We start from the raw sequence: 17,349 nt of genomic DNA on the forward strand, positions 1-17,349 counted from the left end.
AAGATGTCTTTGGTGGTGGGGTCGGATTGCAGATGGCGGAATTGTCGGAGGATGATGCGTTGGATCCGGAGGTTGGTGGGGTGGTACGTGAGGACGAGGGGGATTCTTTTCTGGTTGTTATTGTGGGGACGGGGTGTGAGGGATGAGTTGCGGGAAATGTGGGAGACACGGTGGAGGGCGTTCTCGACCACTGAGGGGGGGATGTTGTGGTCCTTGAAAAACGAGGACAACTGAGATTTACGGGAGTGGAATGCCTCATCCTGGGAGCAGATGCGGTGGAGGCGAAGGAATTGGGAATAGGGGATGGCATTTTTGCAGGAAGGTGGGTGGGAGGAGGTGTATTCCAGGTAGCTGTGGGAGTTGGTGGGCTTGAAATGGATATCGGTTTCTGGGTGGTTGCCCGAGATGGAGACAGAGAGGTCCAGGAAGGAGAGAGATGTATTAGAGATGGTCCAGATGAACTTAAGGTTGGGGTGGAAGGTGTTGGTGAATTGGATGAACTGTTCGAGCTCCTCATGGGAGCATGAGGTGGCGCCGATACAGTCATCAATGTAACAGAGGAAGAGGTGGGGTTTAGGGCCAGTGTAGGTACGGAAGAGGGATTGTTCCACGTAACCTACAAAGAGGCAGGCATAGCTTGGGCCCATGCGGGTACCCATGGCCACCCCCTTTGTCTGTAGGAATTGGGAGGAATTGAAAGAGAAGTTGTTAAGGGTGAGGACGAGTTCGGCTAAGCGGATGAGGGTGTCAGTGGAGGGAGACTGGTCGGGCCTGCGGGGCAGGAAGAAGCGGAGGGCCTTTAGGCCATCTGTATGGGGAATGCAGGTGTATAGGGACTGGACGTCCATGGTAAAGATGTGTTGTTGGGGACCGGGGAATTGGAAGTTCTGGAGGAGGTGGAGGGCGTGAGTGGTGTCACGGACGTAGGTAGGGAGTTCCTGGACCAAGGGGGAGAAAATGGAGTCCAGATAGTTGGAGATAAGTTCGGTGGGGCAGGAGCAGGCGGAGACAATGGGTCAACCAGGGCATTCAGGTTTGTGGATTTTGGGAAGGAGATAGAAGCGGGCAGTGCGGGGTTGGGGAACGATGAGGTTGCAGGCCGTGGGTGGGAGGTCACCTGAGGTGATGAGGTTGTGAATGGTTTGGGAGATGATGGTTTGGTGGTTGGGGGTGGGAAAATGATCAAGGGGGCGGTAGGAGGAGGTGTCGGAGAGTTGGCGTCTGGCCTCGGCGATGTAAAGGTCAGTGTGCCATACTACAACTGCGCCTCCCTTGTCCGCGGGTTTTATGGTGAGGTTGGGATTGGAGCAGAGGGAGCGGAGGGCTGCACGTTCTGCGGGGGAGAGGTTGAAGTGGATGAGAGGGGTGGAGAATTTGAGGCGATTGATGTCTCGACGGCAGTTGGAGATGAAGAGGTCAAGGGAGGGTAGGAGGCCTTGGGGTGGTGTCCAGGAGGAGGGGGTGTGTTGGAGGCAGGAGAAGGGGTCAGTAGAGGGAGGGTTAGGTTCACGGTTGAAGAAGTAAGCGTGGAGGCGGAGGCGGCGGAAAAACTGCTCTATGTCCAAACGTGACCGGTATTCGTTGATGTCCCCCTCCCATTCCTCAGACGACATGTCCATCCTGGGCCTCCTGCAGTGCCACAACGATGCCACTCGAAGGTTGCAGGAACAGCAACTCATATTCCGCTTGGGAACCCTGCAGCCCAATGGTATCAATGTGGATTTCACAAGCTTCAAAACCTCCCCTCCCACGACCGCATCCCAAAACCAGCCCAGCTCATCCCCGCCTCCCTAACCTGTTCTTCCTCCCACCTATCCCCTCCTCCCACCTCAAGCCGCACCCCCAACTCCTACCTACTAACCTCATCCCGCCCCCTTGACCTGTCCGTCCTCCCTGGACTGACCTATCCCCTCCCTAACTCCCCACCTACACTCACCTTTATTGGCTCCATCCCCACCTATTCGACCTGTCTGTCTCCTCTCCACCTATCTTCTCCTCTATCCATCTTCTATCCACCTCCCCCTCTCTCCCTATTTATTTCAGAACCCCCTTCCCCTCCCCCATTTCTGATGAAGGGTCTAGGCCCGAAACGTCAGCCTTTCTGCTCCTACGATGCTGCTTGGCCTGCTGTGTTCATCCAGCTCTGCACCTTGTTGTCACAAGTTTTACTTTGTTTGCTTGTCTTAAGCTTCCCCCGAGGCAAGTTCACTTGTCGAATTGGATTATTACAAAACTTTCACTTGCTGCCACGATTCAGATCTATTTTCAGGGGTTGGGCACATTAGGAATTCAATACTGATCCTTCAAGAGATTTCTGCCTCTGAGGTTGCTCACCACTATTAGCTGCAGCATTACCCAAGGCACCAAAGATGAGAAAGAGAGCTCCTCAAAGATTAGAAAAACAACTCCACAAAGATTAGTGCCACCATTTTATTTAAGGCAGCAAATGAGCTGAAGTCTTTATACATTACTGACTTGTGCAGAAGAGAAAGTGGTGACAATTCCCTCACAAGAGAGAGGCTTGTAATCATATAGTGGCTTTTATCATATCAAAAATTTTCATTTTTATTCACACATGGGCATTACTGGTAAGGCTAGCATTTCTATTCCCATTCCTAATTAACCTTGAATTGAATGACTCGGTGGGTCATTTCAGAGGGCAGTTAAGAGTCAACCACATTGCTGTGGATCCAGAGTCATTTATAGAACAAGATCAGATAGGGATAACACGACTTCTTTCCTTAAGGTATGCTAGTGAACCACATGGGTTTTACCATTAGGCCAACTTTTAATTCCAATTTTTTTTATTGAATTCAAACTTCATGCTCTGTCATGGTGAGATTCAAAGCCACATTCCCAGAACATTAGTCTGTCCTTCTGGGTTACTAGTCCAGTGACATTATCACTATGTCAGCACCTGTCCATAGTCTGAAAAGCCCTATAGCTACTGAAACTCTTTTAAAATCCAGCCACTGCTATATGGTAGAAAATATGGATGCCAATCTGCACACAAAAATCTCCAACTAACAGGCAAGTGGCAACCAGATATTTTGTCTTTTTTTTTGTGATGTTGATTAAGGGATCAATATTGTCCGGGACATTAGGGATAATGTCCCTGCTGTTCTTTAAAATAGTGCTATAGAATTTTTTTGTCCACTAAAGAGAAATTGAGGCTTGGTTTAATATTTCAATCAAAAGCAGGACCTCTCAAAATTAGATCACTTAGATCAACTAGTCAATTAGTATATCATGAAACAATATATTGGGCTATTTATATGCAGCTTATTTTGTTCTGATAAACTGCAAGCATTACCAAAATATTAGTGTGGTATTTCTTGCTCTCTGACTCGAACATGAAAGTATGATGGAATCTGATGATTCATTAAGTAATTAATAACCACAATTTTTTATCTCTAAACAATTCATTTGTAGCTAATGGATTTTATTAATGTTGCAATTAAGGGTGGGATGAAATCTCCCTGTACATATTAGAAGTTGAATCTTTCCCTCAATATAATCAGTCCTCTAAAATTAACAGAATGAAATTGATTTCACAATCTTTCAATATGTTGCCATAATGAATGAACATCTCTCCAATAAGTGGCATAATTTTAAACATTAGTCATTCAGTGACTAAATTAGTCATCAGAAAGTTCAATTACGGAACACAGGTTTTAATGTATTCAGTCTTATCACAGCCTGGGGAGAACTTTTGGTTTGATTCGTGTATTTGGGAGAAAAGCCCTTCACCTACCAATTCAGAGCATTATAATGGTGAAAACTGACAGATTCCCCATTATTTCTACATCAAAAAAACAGTTCATTAAGTGAGATCGATCAATATGACAGTCGCTGTGCCCCACCCCCAACTCTATATCTGCCTGCTGAGGAGGAGGGGTAAGTCTTAATTAAACCCTATTCATTTATTCTTTTAAATGTTGAGATGGATGATCAATCATGATTTAGAATGGTGGAGAATGCTCAAGGGGTTGAACAGTCTGTTCCTGTTCCATTTTCCAATGTTTTATGATATTCAGCTAAAGGGAGATCTATTACATAGATTGGCAAAACTGAATGCCCACCGTATAGTTAGAGGCAAGGATGGGAAGGTGCTGGTGGAGATTCAGTCACGTTAATGTTCCCCCCCACCCACCCATTTAAGTCTCGTAGGCAGCAATCGAGGACCTTGTGCAGGCAATTACTGTCCACCAAAGGGTTTCATCTTATCACCCCAGTATTCAAGTAAGGGCAGTTGCAGAAACTACCTTGTTGGAAGCCTGAAAGAACAATCTTAATGTGTTTGTTTGTGGGATCCCAGCGGAGTTCCTTGATTGAGGACCCTGGCATCAGGAAGGGTGGGGTAGCTGCCCTTGCCTTACCTTCCACCCTCCCTCCCTTCTACAGCCAGTGACCCCAGTCACAACTGTGGGAGTTGGCATCACACCTGTGGGCTGATCTTGAAGAGTCATATTGTACTTGTGATATTAACTCCTTGTCTGTTTACAGATGCTACAGGACCTGCTGGGGTTTTTTTTTCTGCTGTTCTGATTGCTGAATGTGTGTGATGATTTCCTATAGTCTACCCAACATTTACCACAAAATATGAGAAAAACCCAAAATCTAAATAGTTCCTCATCTAAGTAGGTATAAAACAAATTGTTAACTTCAAAGAAAATATTTGTTATATACAAGTACGATAACATTTATTTACATTTCTTGTGATAGATTATAATACTAGAATCAATTATACTATATTTAATCATTTGGAAGTATAGAACTTGAGCATTGCTAAAGAGGATACTTCCTTCAAACCAAAAAGATGTTCTGCCTATCACACAATTGGATAATATGGTATATGAATTTCAGTGGCGGTGTAATGCTAGGCTTGTAGCCCATATGTTTCTGCAATTGAACAACTTTTGCTGAAAACCCTGAGTTCACTAAGAATTATGTTGACAACCAAGTTAACATTGTCATTTGGGCCTAAAGTGTGGTGCACTTCTGTGTACTGGAAACTACATATATTAGTACACAGGGCCCTGTTCTTGCAGAGAGAGATAAAATATGTACATACTCTGTGTCTGTTTCAACTCAACAAACTAGGTGACATTTATTCACTATGCCATTTCTCAAAGCCATGCCTTGACCAATCAGAGTCAACCTACCTGATTTAAAATTTAAACAAAGCTTGGCAAATAACTATCAATTGTCATTAACTGATGCATTGTCCCTGTCAAAGCATCTACCAGAGTTCACTTGTAAGCAAATCAGCACTGTTCTTTCATACAGTCTAAATGTTTTTGTTGCCTTTACATTGGTATTCTTGTGAATTGTGAATGCAAGACTGTTCTCTGACAGGGGGCAAAGAAAAACATTTGTTTTGCATTGAACATTTTGATTCCTGCCTTCTTCAGATAGGTTTCTTAATATGCGTCAAACTAAATTCTGTAATGAATGGTATAAGATTGAGCAATGCTGGTAATATTGAAGTTTGGAAAAGAAAGTTTCATAATACTTAGCCTCAAAGTTATGACATGTCAAACCCATGCAGCTTATTTGCTAAAAATTAGTTTTGCTGCTGTATTATTTGATGTAATACATGAACTAAAAACCCTGATATTGTTCAGATTTTGACAGCAAACCACCAGAATTTCCCATCATTACCCATCTGTATATGACTGCTCTACTTCAGGCAGTGCTGTGGACTCCTGCTCTGACCACCCCTACACAATTACCAGCTTCACTGGTAATCAGTGGAATCAATTGATGTTATGAATACCTCCCCTATTCTACTCTCTTTATTCAATGTTAAAAACACAGTTAAGCTATTCAATGAAGGGAACTGGGTTTTTAACAGTAATCAGAGTAATAACTGTTGTTGAATGATTGATTTGGCTCTGAAGTAATTTTCTGAAGAAGCGTCCCGACCCGAAACGTCAGCTTTCCTGCTCCTCTAATGCTGCCTGGCCTGCTGTGTTCCTCCAGCTCCACACTGTGTTATCTCTGACTCCAGTATCAGCAGTTCTTACTGTCTCTCACTTGGAATGAACATACTGGTCGTACTGGACCTCCATTTTGGAATATACAAGGAGAGTCAGATTCGTATGTGTTACTCACCATTTTTACAGGTTTTTGGGTTGGCTAGTCACTGCACTTTGACACAGGAAAATCTTATTGAAGAATATTGTGAGGGCCACCTTTGTAGTGAAGTGGTAGTGTCCCTACCCCAGATCAGGAGGCCCAGGTCCAAGTCCCACCTGCTGCAGAGATGTATAATAACATCTCTAAACAGGTTGTTTAGAAAAATAAGTTAAATTTTTAAAACAATTATAATCCATTGCCCTTCAGGAGAGGCAAAGTTTCCCACATTGAGATAATAATCCCTCAATGAGGCTGTCTCAAAGGTCAACAGTAAGTACATTTGCAAGACCATCAAACTGCAAGATAGTGAGAGAACTTAGCATATCTCTTTTTTTCCTGTATTTTTGGCATGAACTGCATAGCTGGGAAAATTGTGAATATGAAAGTCAGGGTCTTGAGGCCTGTTATAAGGTCCCCTTGTGAAATTTGTTAATAATAGATGAAACCTGTGCTGCACATGATCATTTAGTTTCTTTTTCCCTCTGATGGAGAGCTTCTTTAACTTTACAGAAATACCATGAGTACTATCTCTTGTGATTGCTGCTGCACTACCAACCGCCTCACCACTGACACACTCTCCCATTCACTTCCCATCCTCACCCCCACTTCATTGGACCTACTATTGGCACAGCTCAGCATTAAAATCAACAATTTTGGCGTGCTCTGAACTGATGGGTTGGATACTCCATTAGAGTCCATTACTCATGAGTATTGTAAGGATCAAACTGAAGGCCCAAATTCGATTGAGCCTCGGTCAGCAATGAGATAGGCCCTATTTTCATTTATTTTTAATATTGTAAACACTTCCAGTGCAGGTCACGCTATCTCCACCATCAAATCCCAACAGACTGCTACACAGATCACCAAAGAGCTGCTAAGGAGCGAGGGAGTTGCTGGCCTTGACAAAGGCTTAGGTGCAACACTGCTAAGGTAGCAGCACGTGACAAAGTGTGCATTCATTAAAAAAAATGCCCATGACTGAGCTGACTAAAGCAACTGAGTTATGCAAAAACAATGCATTTATGCAGTGCCTTTGATGTATAAGAGGACTGGAAGGCATACACAAAAAGTAGAGTGTAAAAAATGAAAGCTGGATTAAAATGGTTCTGGCTGCTTCAGTGAGAAAAGAGTTTCCATCTGTATTCCATCCATTTCTTTCTATTACATTTTCTCTTGAATCATTTGGAATTTTGTCAGTGGAAAAATCCTGCAGGCTTCTTGGCTGAATCGAAAAGGCAAATTGGAACGAATTGAAATCATTCCTCCAAAAATAATGGAATAATATAACAAAATGAGTGGTCTGTAAACTTGGAATGTTTCCCACTCATTTAAGTTGAAAATTCCAGTTAACTGTCTTAGAACATTTACCTTAAATGGAATGATTGTTTTTAAAGCAGACATGATAGTTTCATACTTTTAACTGTCTGAGAACTGTATTACTTTTACTGTTAAGGAGTGAAACAATTTGAATTTATACATTACAATTAATGTAATAAAAATGGGTTTCAAATATTTCCTTTGCAACATGCGTTCAACTCGTTTCCATGAAGACTTGTTTGTGGCGTAGAAAGTGTAAGTTCTAATTTTACGTACTACAATGTGATATAAAAGCAGAAATTCAGTAACTTCACAGTTAATCACTTAAAAGCAAAACACAGGGAATGCTGGAAATCTAAAATAAAAGTATAAAATTCTGGATGAACTCAACTGGTCTGGTAGCATCTGTGAAGAGAGAAATGGAGTTTTGACTCCAATATAATGCTTCTTCAGAATTCATCCTGAGCTTGGTAAGAGTTCAATTGATCCCTATATTACTATTCTCACACCAGACCACAGTTAGCATGAGTGGGCATAAGTCAGCGGTCTGAGTTTGAAAAGTTTTCAGGAGTGTGGGAAATAAGCAGAGTACTGTTTTGGACGATGCCTAATGCACATGGGGACAATGAACCAGAAGGAAATATCTTCCTTTCCTTCCTCCCCAAACTAATTTAAAACTGACCACTTTACTCACTACAGTATAACCTCAACAGCATCTGTTTAAGTAAACATAAGTTTGTTTTACTTGCACATGGAAGATTAACCCCTGTGGAGCTCTCATTACTCGTTCTATCTGAGTTACAAGTTTGCATCGCTTTTATACAGTTACTCAGCTCATTTTGGCAGGACGTTTCTCGCATCAAACACAGCTTATCACTAGCCGGAAACATAACTCCCACAGCCATATCCCCAGACCACATACATGTGTATGATCAAATCATGCTCTTCCAACAGCTGAGCACTGCCATTTCCACCAGCAGTTTTGCAGTGTTTCTCCGAGACTGCCTCTCAAATTCTCATTTTAACTACAGCTTTGAAAATGTGACCTTTACTGTTGATTTAGGCACTCAAGCAGTCATACAATGCTTTCTTAATATGAATGCACTAAAGCTATGTTTTAACCCTCATGTTCCCAATTCATAGTGTGGCACATCTGGCCTACTTCACTCACCACCCTCCCTAAAGTCGGCAAGCCCTTCCCGCACAATGCCCCTGACTTATTGGGATCCACTGGGCCTTTCATCCTGGGACTGGTAGTAGTCATACCAGTACACATTATTAAGCTCAGTCACTGCTGGAGCTGTCAGCCAATCAGAGTGGCTGGCAAATCATGGGTGTTCCTGCCACTGAGGGGCTGAAGTCCCACTCGTCACTAATTTAGCTCCTACAGTATGTTATAGCCATAGTCCAGGGTTGTTCTGAATCTGTTGGCTGGCTGCTGACTCTACATCTGGGGGTTCAAGGCTACCTCCCCCACCCTGCCCATTGTCTCTTCTGCTACACTCTGGTGCCTGTCTCTCTTTCAAACTCTTTACTCCTTTCTCCATCTATGTCTCCCTGAAAGCCCCCTTTATCTGTTGCCTTCTGAAGTGCCATCCCCAGTTTATAACTAAAATATTATTTTCTTCTAATTTTCTCCATCATTTTCATCTTTCACTGTGACTTCAATTTACATCTCGACACCATCCGGCAAGATGGTGGCAGAGGCAGACGCTCTACCTGGAGCTCCTCTGCTCCGCATGTTCTTTTTCTTTTTTTCTCTCTTAGCAGTCCCGGAGCGGCGCATGGGGAAGCGAGCCCTTGAGCAACGTGTGGGGAAGCGAGTCCCGCAGCATTGTGCGGGGACATGAGTCTCGGAGATCCACGAGAGGAGACGCGATTCCCGGAGCAGCGCTACTTACCTTAGTGCAGCTGGTTACTGGTGCAGAGCGGACTGGAGTCTTGGAGCAGAGCGAGACTGTTGTCAGCCTGGGGTTTGGCGTGGGCGATCAGACCACATGCTCACTGAGCTGCTGCAATGCAATTTCAGTCTGAAATTCTTTACCGGGCTGTAATGTCAATCCTTTAACAATGTTATAACTATCTTATTTCTAACTTATTTTTTAGCCACTGTAAGCAATGTTGCTACTTTTCCTGATATTCCTCTCTTGTATACAAGCTTTGTACCTAGATATTTGTACCTAAGATGGTGCCATTAGAGGCAGCCATTGTAAAAGCTTTTCACTGTACTCCTGCACTCCTGTACTGGAGTACATGTGACAATAAAGAACATTCCATTCTAATTCTCCAATACCACGCAATGCTACAGTGCCAAGGATTAACCAGCAGGAAGTCCATTGCAGGATGTATTTTAAATAACATCATAGTTTCCAAAAAATGCTTCCTACAATTCCTGCAAGGCATACTGTGCGCTTCTAGATGTGAGTAGCAGGAAATAGGGAAACCAAACCAAAAGGTGGAGATGTAATGAAACAATTGTCTAAGTCATTTTCGGTGACACTGACCAATTTAACTAAAAAATCAGCAAGTTGGAAAATCCCTGATCCATCCTCCTCCAATTTTGCCTGACTGGTGTTCATTGTTCTGTGATACAATGAAAGGATGGACAGCTGGCTGGGGCTGTTGTGATGGTCTTGGTATCATTGATGGTCAGAATTTTTCCCGAAAAGGATCACTTTCTTTCCATATATCCTTGAAATGAATGATGCAAACTCAGAAATTTACCAAATTGCAGTTCAATTTCATTTTTCTGTTTATTTTCTGTGGTTCCTGATACATCACGAAACTATTTGCTTTTGATTCTACCAATTCATTAGGGATTGATATGGGTGTACTGTTCTGTTTTCACTCATATGTTACAATTTATTATAACCAGATAAAGAAACATGAAATGGCTCCCTGTTCAATCTCCCTGGTTGGCTGAAGCACAGACTTAAGTTCATTTTAGTGCAAGGTTGTACTTCACTCTAATAAAAGTGTAGTTACTCCATGTTTACAGAATCAGAAATTGACCAATTCCAAAGTCTTCTTTAAATCAAATAAAGGGTATTTTATTAACAAATAATTTTGAAAGACATAATAAAGATTAAGCATACATACACACTGGTGTAAAGTTAAAAAGAGATAGTGTTCGATAGATTAAAAAACATAGAATTTAAAGCCCTTAGGGTGTCCTTAAGGTGTAACGTTTTTAACCTGAGACAGTAGTACTTAATTGGTGCCTTGAATCATCAGCAGTATCAAACATTTCAATTGTTCTTTGAGTTCTTGATGTTTTTCTTTTAATCAGTTCTGTGACCAGGTAATTTTCCTTCATCAGAGGCTAAGAGAATACTTTTCCAAACTGTTTCCAGTTCTGCAGTTAAAAACCCTTCTACTAGAAGCAGTTACTTGAAATATAGACTGGTGTGTGTATTTCCACACACGAGTTCACTTTTTCGAAGCTGGATGATTGGAGGTGATGTCTTTAATCTGCCATATGTGAAACTTAACTTAAGGTGTGAATCAAAACAAGAGATGAAGAAAGCCTGATTGGGTGCATTAGTTCTGGTATCTTTTGATCAAAAGTCACTTTCAGTGCAGACAGTTTTATTTATTCCACATTGATTTCATGAAAGCTTGACTGACCTGCATGGTCAGATGATTGCTGTGACCATTTTACATAAACATTTTGTCCCTTATTTTATCTATGTAACTCCCAGGTATTAAAACCAGATGGTGGAATTTGAAAATTAATACTCTATATTTTATTAGCATCATGACAGTATTCCTTAAAAGTTTAATTCATTCACACATCAGATTATTTTTCACTTCCAATGCATGTTAATTAGAGTTTGCTTGAAGTGACTATGGTTAAAGTCATTAATGGAGGAAATGCTAATAGGTAATGGACTTCAATCTTACTCAAAACAGAGGATATAAAATTTCCCTTTACAACTGAAGTTCAACCTTGAAGCTTTTCTTTGTGGCCAACTGCTTAAATTTCTGCCTTAAACTTAAGAGATCAAAGATAAGTATTTAATGTCTATTCGATCAGTATGATGCACAATATAATCTTGACGTTAACTAATTTATGCTGAAACCTCATTCTTATTCAATTTTGTTAAAAAACTAGAATTCTTAAATGTCAGTTGTAATGTTAACCAAGAACCAGGGCTTTAATGAGCTGAGGGTCTAGTGATGCAGACATAGACTCTCTACAGTTCTTGAGTAGAGTTGTAGCTCGGCTTGTGGATGCTGTGGTTGGTTCACTAGCAACAAAAAGACATGACAAATACTCACTCGTCTCCATTCACATGGATAAGGAGAACCGCTAGTTCGATTAGGACAACATCAGGATTCCTAGGACAGGCCAAATAGAGACAAGCATGGGAATTTCTAGAGGCTTGGTTCTCCACCAAGAAGGCCATCAATAAACACATAGAATTAGACCCTATATATACAGCACTCCGAAGAAAAACCGGAAATGAAGCGACCAATTCCAACGGACCCCAGAGTTTAAATACCAGGAGGGAAAACACAACAGCACGTCACCAGAGGCTGCACTGATGATGTTACCCAGCAGGGTAATGAAACGTCTGCGAGCTAACGAACCAGCTTGGCGAGCCAACCAACCAGAGTAGACTCTCTACATCTGGGTTCAAGTCTCCATCTTCCTTACAGATGTGCCATAGCATGTGTGCACAAGTTGATTAAAATTAATTTCAAACAAACAATCAAATGTGAATAGTCAGGTAAATTATTCCATATGAATGCAGTATGCTAACCTGATACTTTATTGAGCTCACAATACAAGAACTCTATTACATCACACCCACAATCTAATACAACTATCGCATCAAATGGTTTCCTCAAAACCCTATACCAATCCTACTTCTGATCTCTACATTTCTACAAAGTGACATGTTACCAATAAAATGTATTACGTCAAAAGGTCCACGACATGGCATCGAATACATCAACATAATACAAAGAAGATACTTTTGTTATATCTCAAGCTCTACTATAGGGAGAGGCTGAATAGGCTGGGCCTATTTTTCCTGGAGCATCGGAGACTGAGGGGTGACATTATAGAGGTTTATAAAATCATGAAGGGCATAGATAGAGTAAATAGATAACATCTTTTCCTCGGGGTTGGGGGAGTCCAAAATTGGAGGGCATAGGTTTAAGGTGAGGGGGAAAGATTTAAAAGGGACCTAAGGGGCAACTTTTTCAGACAGAGAGTGGTGTGTGTATGGAATGTGCTGCTAATGGAAGTGGTGGAGGGCTGGTACAATTACAACATTTAAAAGGCATCTGGATATGTATATGAATAAGAAAGGTTTAGAGGGATTTGGGCCAAATGCCGGAAAATGGGACTAGTATCTAAGTCAGCATACGAGTTGGTCCAAAGGGTCTGTTTCCGTGCTGTATATCTCTATGGCTCTATGACTCTATGCTAATCATTCTATTTCCATGACTATATGGTTTACTTGAGCTCATCACTCACTTTGTTACTGTAAAAACACTGACCAGAAAATCTTTTCCCTGCATTCGGAAGACACGAATCAGTGACCTTCATGCATTACTTCAGATCCTCATCTTTGCTTTATGCCAGCACTGCAACACGTACTTGTTCAGCAAAGCTGAAAATTATTCTGCCTTTCTGGGTGTTGATCCCACAAAGAGCCAAGCCATTGAGGTACATGAGAAATGTAAACTCACATTTCCACAACTTTTATTCTATTGTTTTGATTATGCAACTAAATGTTAGTTGACTTTGTGAAGCACTATTCTTTGATGGTTAAATGGATTAGGCTTTGAGTAAATGAAGTCTTTTTCAACTTTACCTGTAGCCAAATTAGCACCATTTCTGAAGCATATGTGTTGCTAATTGTTAATCGATGTACAGTAATTGACATCTTGTAAGTTTCCTTTTGATATTTTCCTCCCACTGCCTGGTTGGCCAACTTTTCATTTTTATAAGCTGCCTCCTCTGATTCCATTGTCCCATATTTGTTTTGGTATCATCTGCAAATTTGGCCAGCTTACATTAGAATTATAAGTTCAAGTTACTGATGTAAATTAAAAATGGCATCATACTCAGTGGCATCCCACTCAGTACTTAACTATCATGAGTGTCTCCCTGCACATTCATGGCACACAATTCCTAATTTTTTTTCTGCCTTTTAGTCAATCCCATATAAATTCCCAAGATTAACCTCAGATTTTCCACATTGATAAGTTCAGATAATAGTATTGCATGTGAAACATTGCCATCTGGAAGTATGGGTGGGTTGAACTTATGATAATCTGCTTGAGGTGTTCAATTCCACAAAGAATGCAAGAAGGTTATCAGGCAGAATCTTTCTGATTTGAATACTATGTTTATTGATTTGTTTAAGGTCTGCATGGTTTTGTAACCATATTAGTAATGGGGATAGTAGCAATAATAGTGAGTTTACAATAAAAATTCTATTTGTTCTTTTAGGTTACCAAATGAGCCACCACTAGATAAAGGTTTTATTCCATGGCTGGGTCATGCCATTGCATTTGGCAAGGATAGTGCCAAATTTTTATTGAAAATGAAGAAAAAATATGGAGATATCTTTACGGTAAGATCTCTAATTTTGAGACCAAACTACATCAGCAATGTTTCAAATATATTTATTTCCATTTAATTCTACTTAAAGTCAATTTTATTTTTGTCATCCTCAGCTTGGGGCGGTGGTATAGTGGTACTTTCACTAAATAATAATTCGGGCTAATGTTCTGTGGACAAGGGTTTGGATCCCACCAAAGGCAGGTGTTGAAATTTAATTTCAGTTAACAAATCTGGAACTAAATAAATCAAGATTAATGCTGAGCGTGAAATCAGTAGCATGACCACCACACAGTCCCGCCTCCATACCGAAGATATGCTCCACCATGTTTTGTGGCACTACCATCATTTTGAATTGGAGAGATTTCAAACAGATCTAGCAATTGCAACAGCAGAATTGTGCACAACCTCAATCTTTTTAGTTTCAAGTCCCTGATAAATTCCAGTCTACCATTACAAGCAAGAATCAATCAGGCCTCTAGAGGTCTACAAGGTAGCCAGGAAGGAACTGAAGAATGGACTTAGGAGAGCTAGAAGGGGGTATGAGAAAACCTTAGTGGGTAGGTTCAAGGAAAACCTCAAGGCGTTCTACGCTTATGTGAGGAACAAGAGGATGGCCAGAGCAAGGGTAGGGTCAATCAGGGATAGTGGAGGGAACTTGTGCGCAGTGTCAGAGGAGGTAGGGGAAGTTCTTAATGAATACTTTGCTTCAGTATTCACCAGTGAAAGGGACCTTGACGTTTGTGAGGACAGCATGAAACAGGCAGATATGCTCGAACAGGTTGATGTTAGGAAGGAGGATGTGCTAGAAATTTTGAAAAACATGAGGATGGATAAGTCCCCTGGGCCAGATGGGATATACCCAAGGTTATCATGGGAAATGAGGAAAGAGTTTGCTGCCCCTTTGACGATGATCTTTGCGTCCTCACTGTCTACTGGAGTAGTACCAGATGATTGGAGAGTGGTAATTGTCATTCCCTTGTTCAAGAAAGGGAATAGGGAAAATCCTGGGAATTACAGACGGGTCAGTCTTACTTCTGTGGTGGACAAATTATTGGAGAGGATTCTGAGAGATAGTATTCATGATTATTTGGAAAAGCACAGTTTGAGTAGAAGTAGTCAGCATGGCTATGTGAGGGGCAGGTCATGCCTCACAAGCCTTATTGAATTCTTTGACGATGTGACAAAACACATTGATGAAGGCAGAGCAGTGGATGTGGTGTATATTGATTTTAGCCAGGCATTTGATAAAGTTCCCCATTGTATATCATTCAGAAAGTAAGGAGGCAAGGGATTCAGGGAAATTTGTAAAACTGGTTGTCCAGTAGAAGACAGAGTGTGGTAGTAGATGGAAAGTATTCAGCCTGGAGCTCGGTGACCAGTGGTGTTCCGCAGGGATCTGTTCTGGGACCTCTCCTCTTTGTGATCTTTATAAATGACTTGGATAAGAAAGTGGAAGGGTGGGTTAGTAAATTTGCCGATGACACAAATGTTGGTGGAGTTGTGGACAGTGTGGAGGGCTGTTGTAGGTTGCAACGGGACATTGACAGGATGCAGAGCTGGGCAAAGAAGTGGCAGATGGAATTCAACCCAGAAAAGTGTGAAGTGATTCATTTTGGAAGGTTGAATTTGAATACAGAATAAGGGTTAACAGCAGGATTCTTGGCAGTGTGGAGGAACAGACAGATCTTGGGGATCACGTCCATAGATCCCTCAAAGTTGCTACCCAAGGTGATAGGGTTGTAAAGAAGGCATATAGTGCGTTGGCTTTCATTGACAGGGGAATTAAGTCTAAGAGCCGTGAGGTTATGCTGCATCTCTATAAAACCCTGGTTAGACCACACTTGGAATATTGTGTTCAGTTCTGGTCGCCTCATTCTAGGAAGGTTGTGGAAGCTTTAGAGAGGATGCAGAGAATATTTACCAGGATCCTGCCTGGACTGGAGGGCAGGTCTTATGAGGAAAGGTTGAGGGAGCTAGGGCTTTTTTCATTGGAGCGAAGAAGGATGAGAGGTGACTTGATAGAGGTGTACAAGATGATGAGAGGCAAAAATAGAATGGATAGTCAGAGACTTTCTCCCTGGGCGGAAATGACTATTATGAGGGGGCATAATTTTAAGGTGATTGGAGGAAGGTATAGGGGAGATGTCAGAGGTAGGTTCTTTACACAGAGAATGGTGGGCATGTGGAATGCACTGCCGGCAGTGGTAGTGGAGTCAGATACTTTAGAGACTTTTGAGCAACTCTTGGATAGGCACATGGATGATGGTATAATGTAGGGTATGCAGGGTAGATTGATCTTAGTAGGATAATATGTTGGCACAACATCGTGGGCCAAAGGGCCTGTACTGTGCTGTACTGTTCTATGTTCTACGTTAAGCCGGGAAACAGTGAAGAAAGCAGATGGGCATGTCACAGGCAGAGGCAAGCATACTTAAAAATTTGGTGTTGATCCTGTGAAGCCACAACCCAGAACCACCTACATGCCAAACAGCAGAAGCAGTATGCAACAAACAGAAGTAAGCAAGGGGAAAATGAGGGTGACTGCCCTTGTGATCAAGATTTTGAAGCTGTCCATGTTCAAGTGCAGCAAAATCCACTCAACTTTAAGGTTTGGGCTGATAAATGGCAATTAACATTAGCAACATGAATGGCAAGATATGGCCATCTTCAAGAGAGAATCCAATGATCACCCTTTGATATTCAATGGCATTATCATTGCTGAATCCTCATAATCAATATCCTCAGGATCACAATTAATTCAAAACTGAACTACACCAAGCATGTAACTCACCAGCAGACTCCTCAAAGCTTGCCAAAAAGGCACAAGCCGGGAGTGTGATGAAAATACTCCCCACTTGTTTGTATGAATCTGGCTCAACATCATCCAGAAGTCTGCTTGATTGGAACCCCATTTAATATCTTCTACATTCTCTCCCTCATTGCAACACATAATAGCAGCAGTGTGTACTATCTACAAGAAGCACTGCAACAACTCACCATGATTTCTTAAACAGCATATTCCAAAGCTGTGACCTTCACAGAAAGAAAAGGGTAGCAGATGCATCACCTGCAATTTCCCCCAAAGCCACACACATATCACCATTTCTTTGCTGTTGTGGGACCCAAAATCTGGAACTCTCTCCTTAATAGCACTGTGGGTTTACCTACACAAGGTATATTGCACTGGAAGACAGGTGACCACCACCTTCTCAAGTGCAAAAACAAAGTTGCTGGAAAAGCTCAGCAGGTCTGGCAGCGTCTGTGGAGGAGAAAACAGAGTTAACGTTTCGGGTCCGGTGACCCGAAGG

General features: G+C 41.8%; 1 protein-coding gene across 1 annotated transcript in view; it reads left to right on the forward strand.

Moving 5' to 3' along the window:
- ptgis (prostaglandin I2 (prostacyclin) synthase) overlaps window positions 1-17,349 on the forward strand; it is a 72,599-nt gene that overhangs the window by 13,709 nt on the left and 41,541 nt on the right. Inside the window, exon 2 of the mRNA XM_048608375.1 lies at window positions 13,928-14,051. Coding sequence (XP_048464332.1) covers window positions 13,928-14,051 — 124 coding nt within the window. The remainder of the gene's footprint in view (window positions 1-13,927; window positions 14,052-17,349) is intronic.

This window comes from Rhincodon typus, chromosome 19 (assembly GCF_021869965.1).
Source record: "Rhincodon typus isolate 14 chromosome 19, sRhiTyp1.1, whole genome shotgun sequence".
NCBI classification, from domain to species: Eukaryota; Metazoa; Chordata; class Chondrichthyes; order Orectolobiformes; family Rhincodontidae; genus Rhincodon; species Rhincodon typus.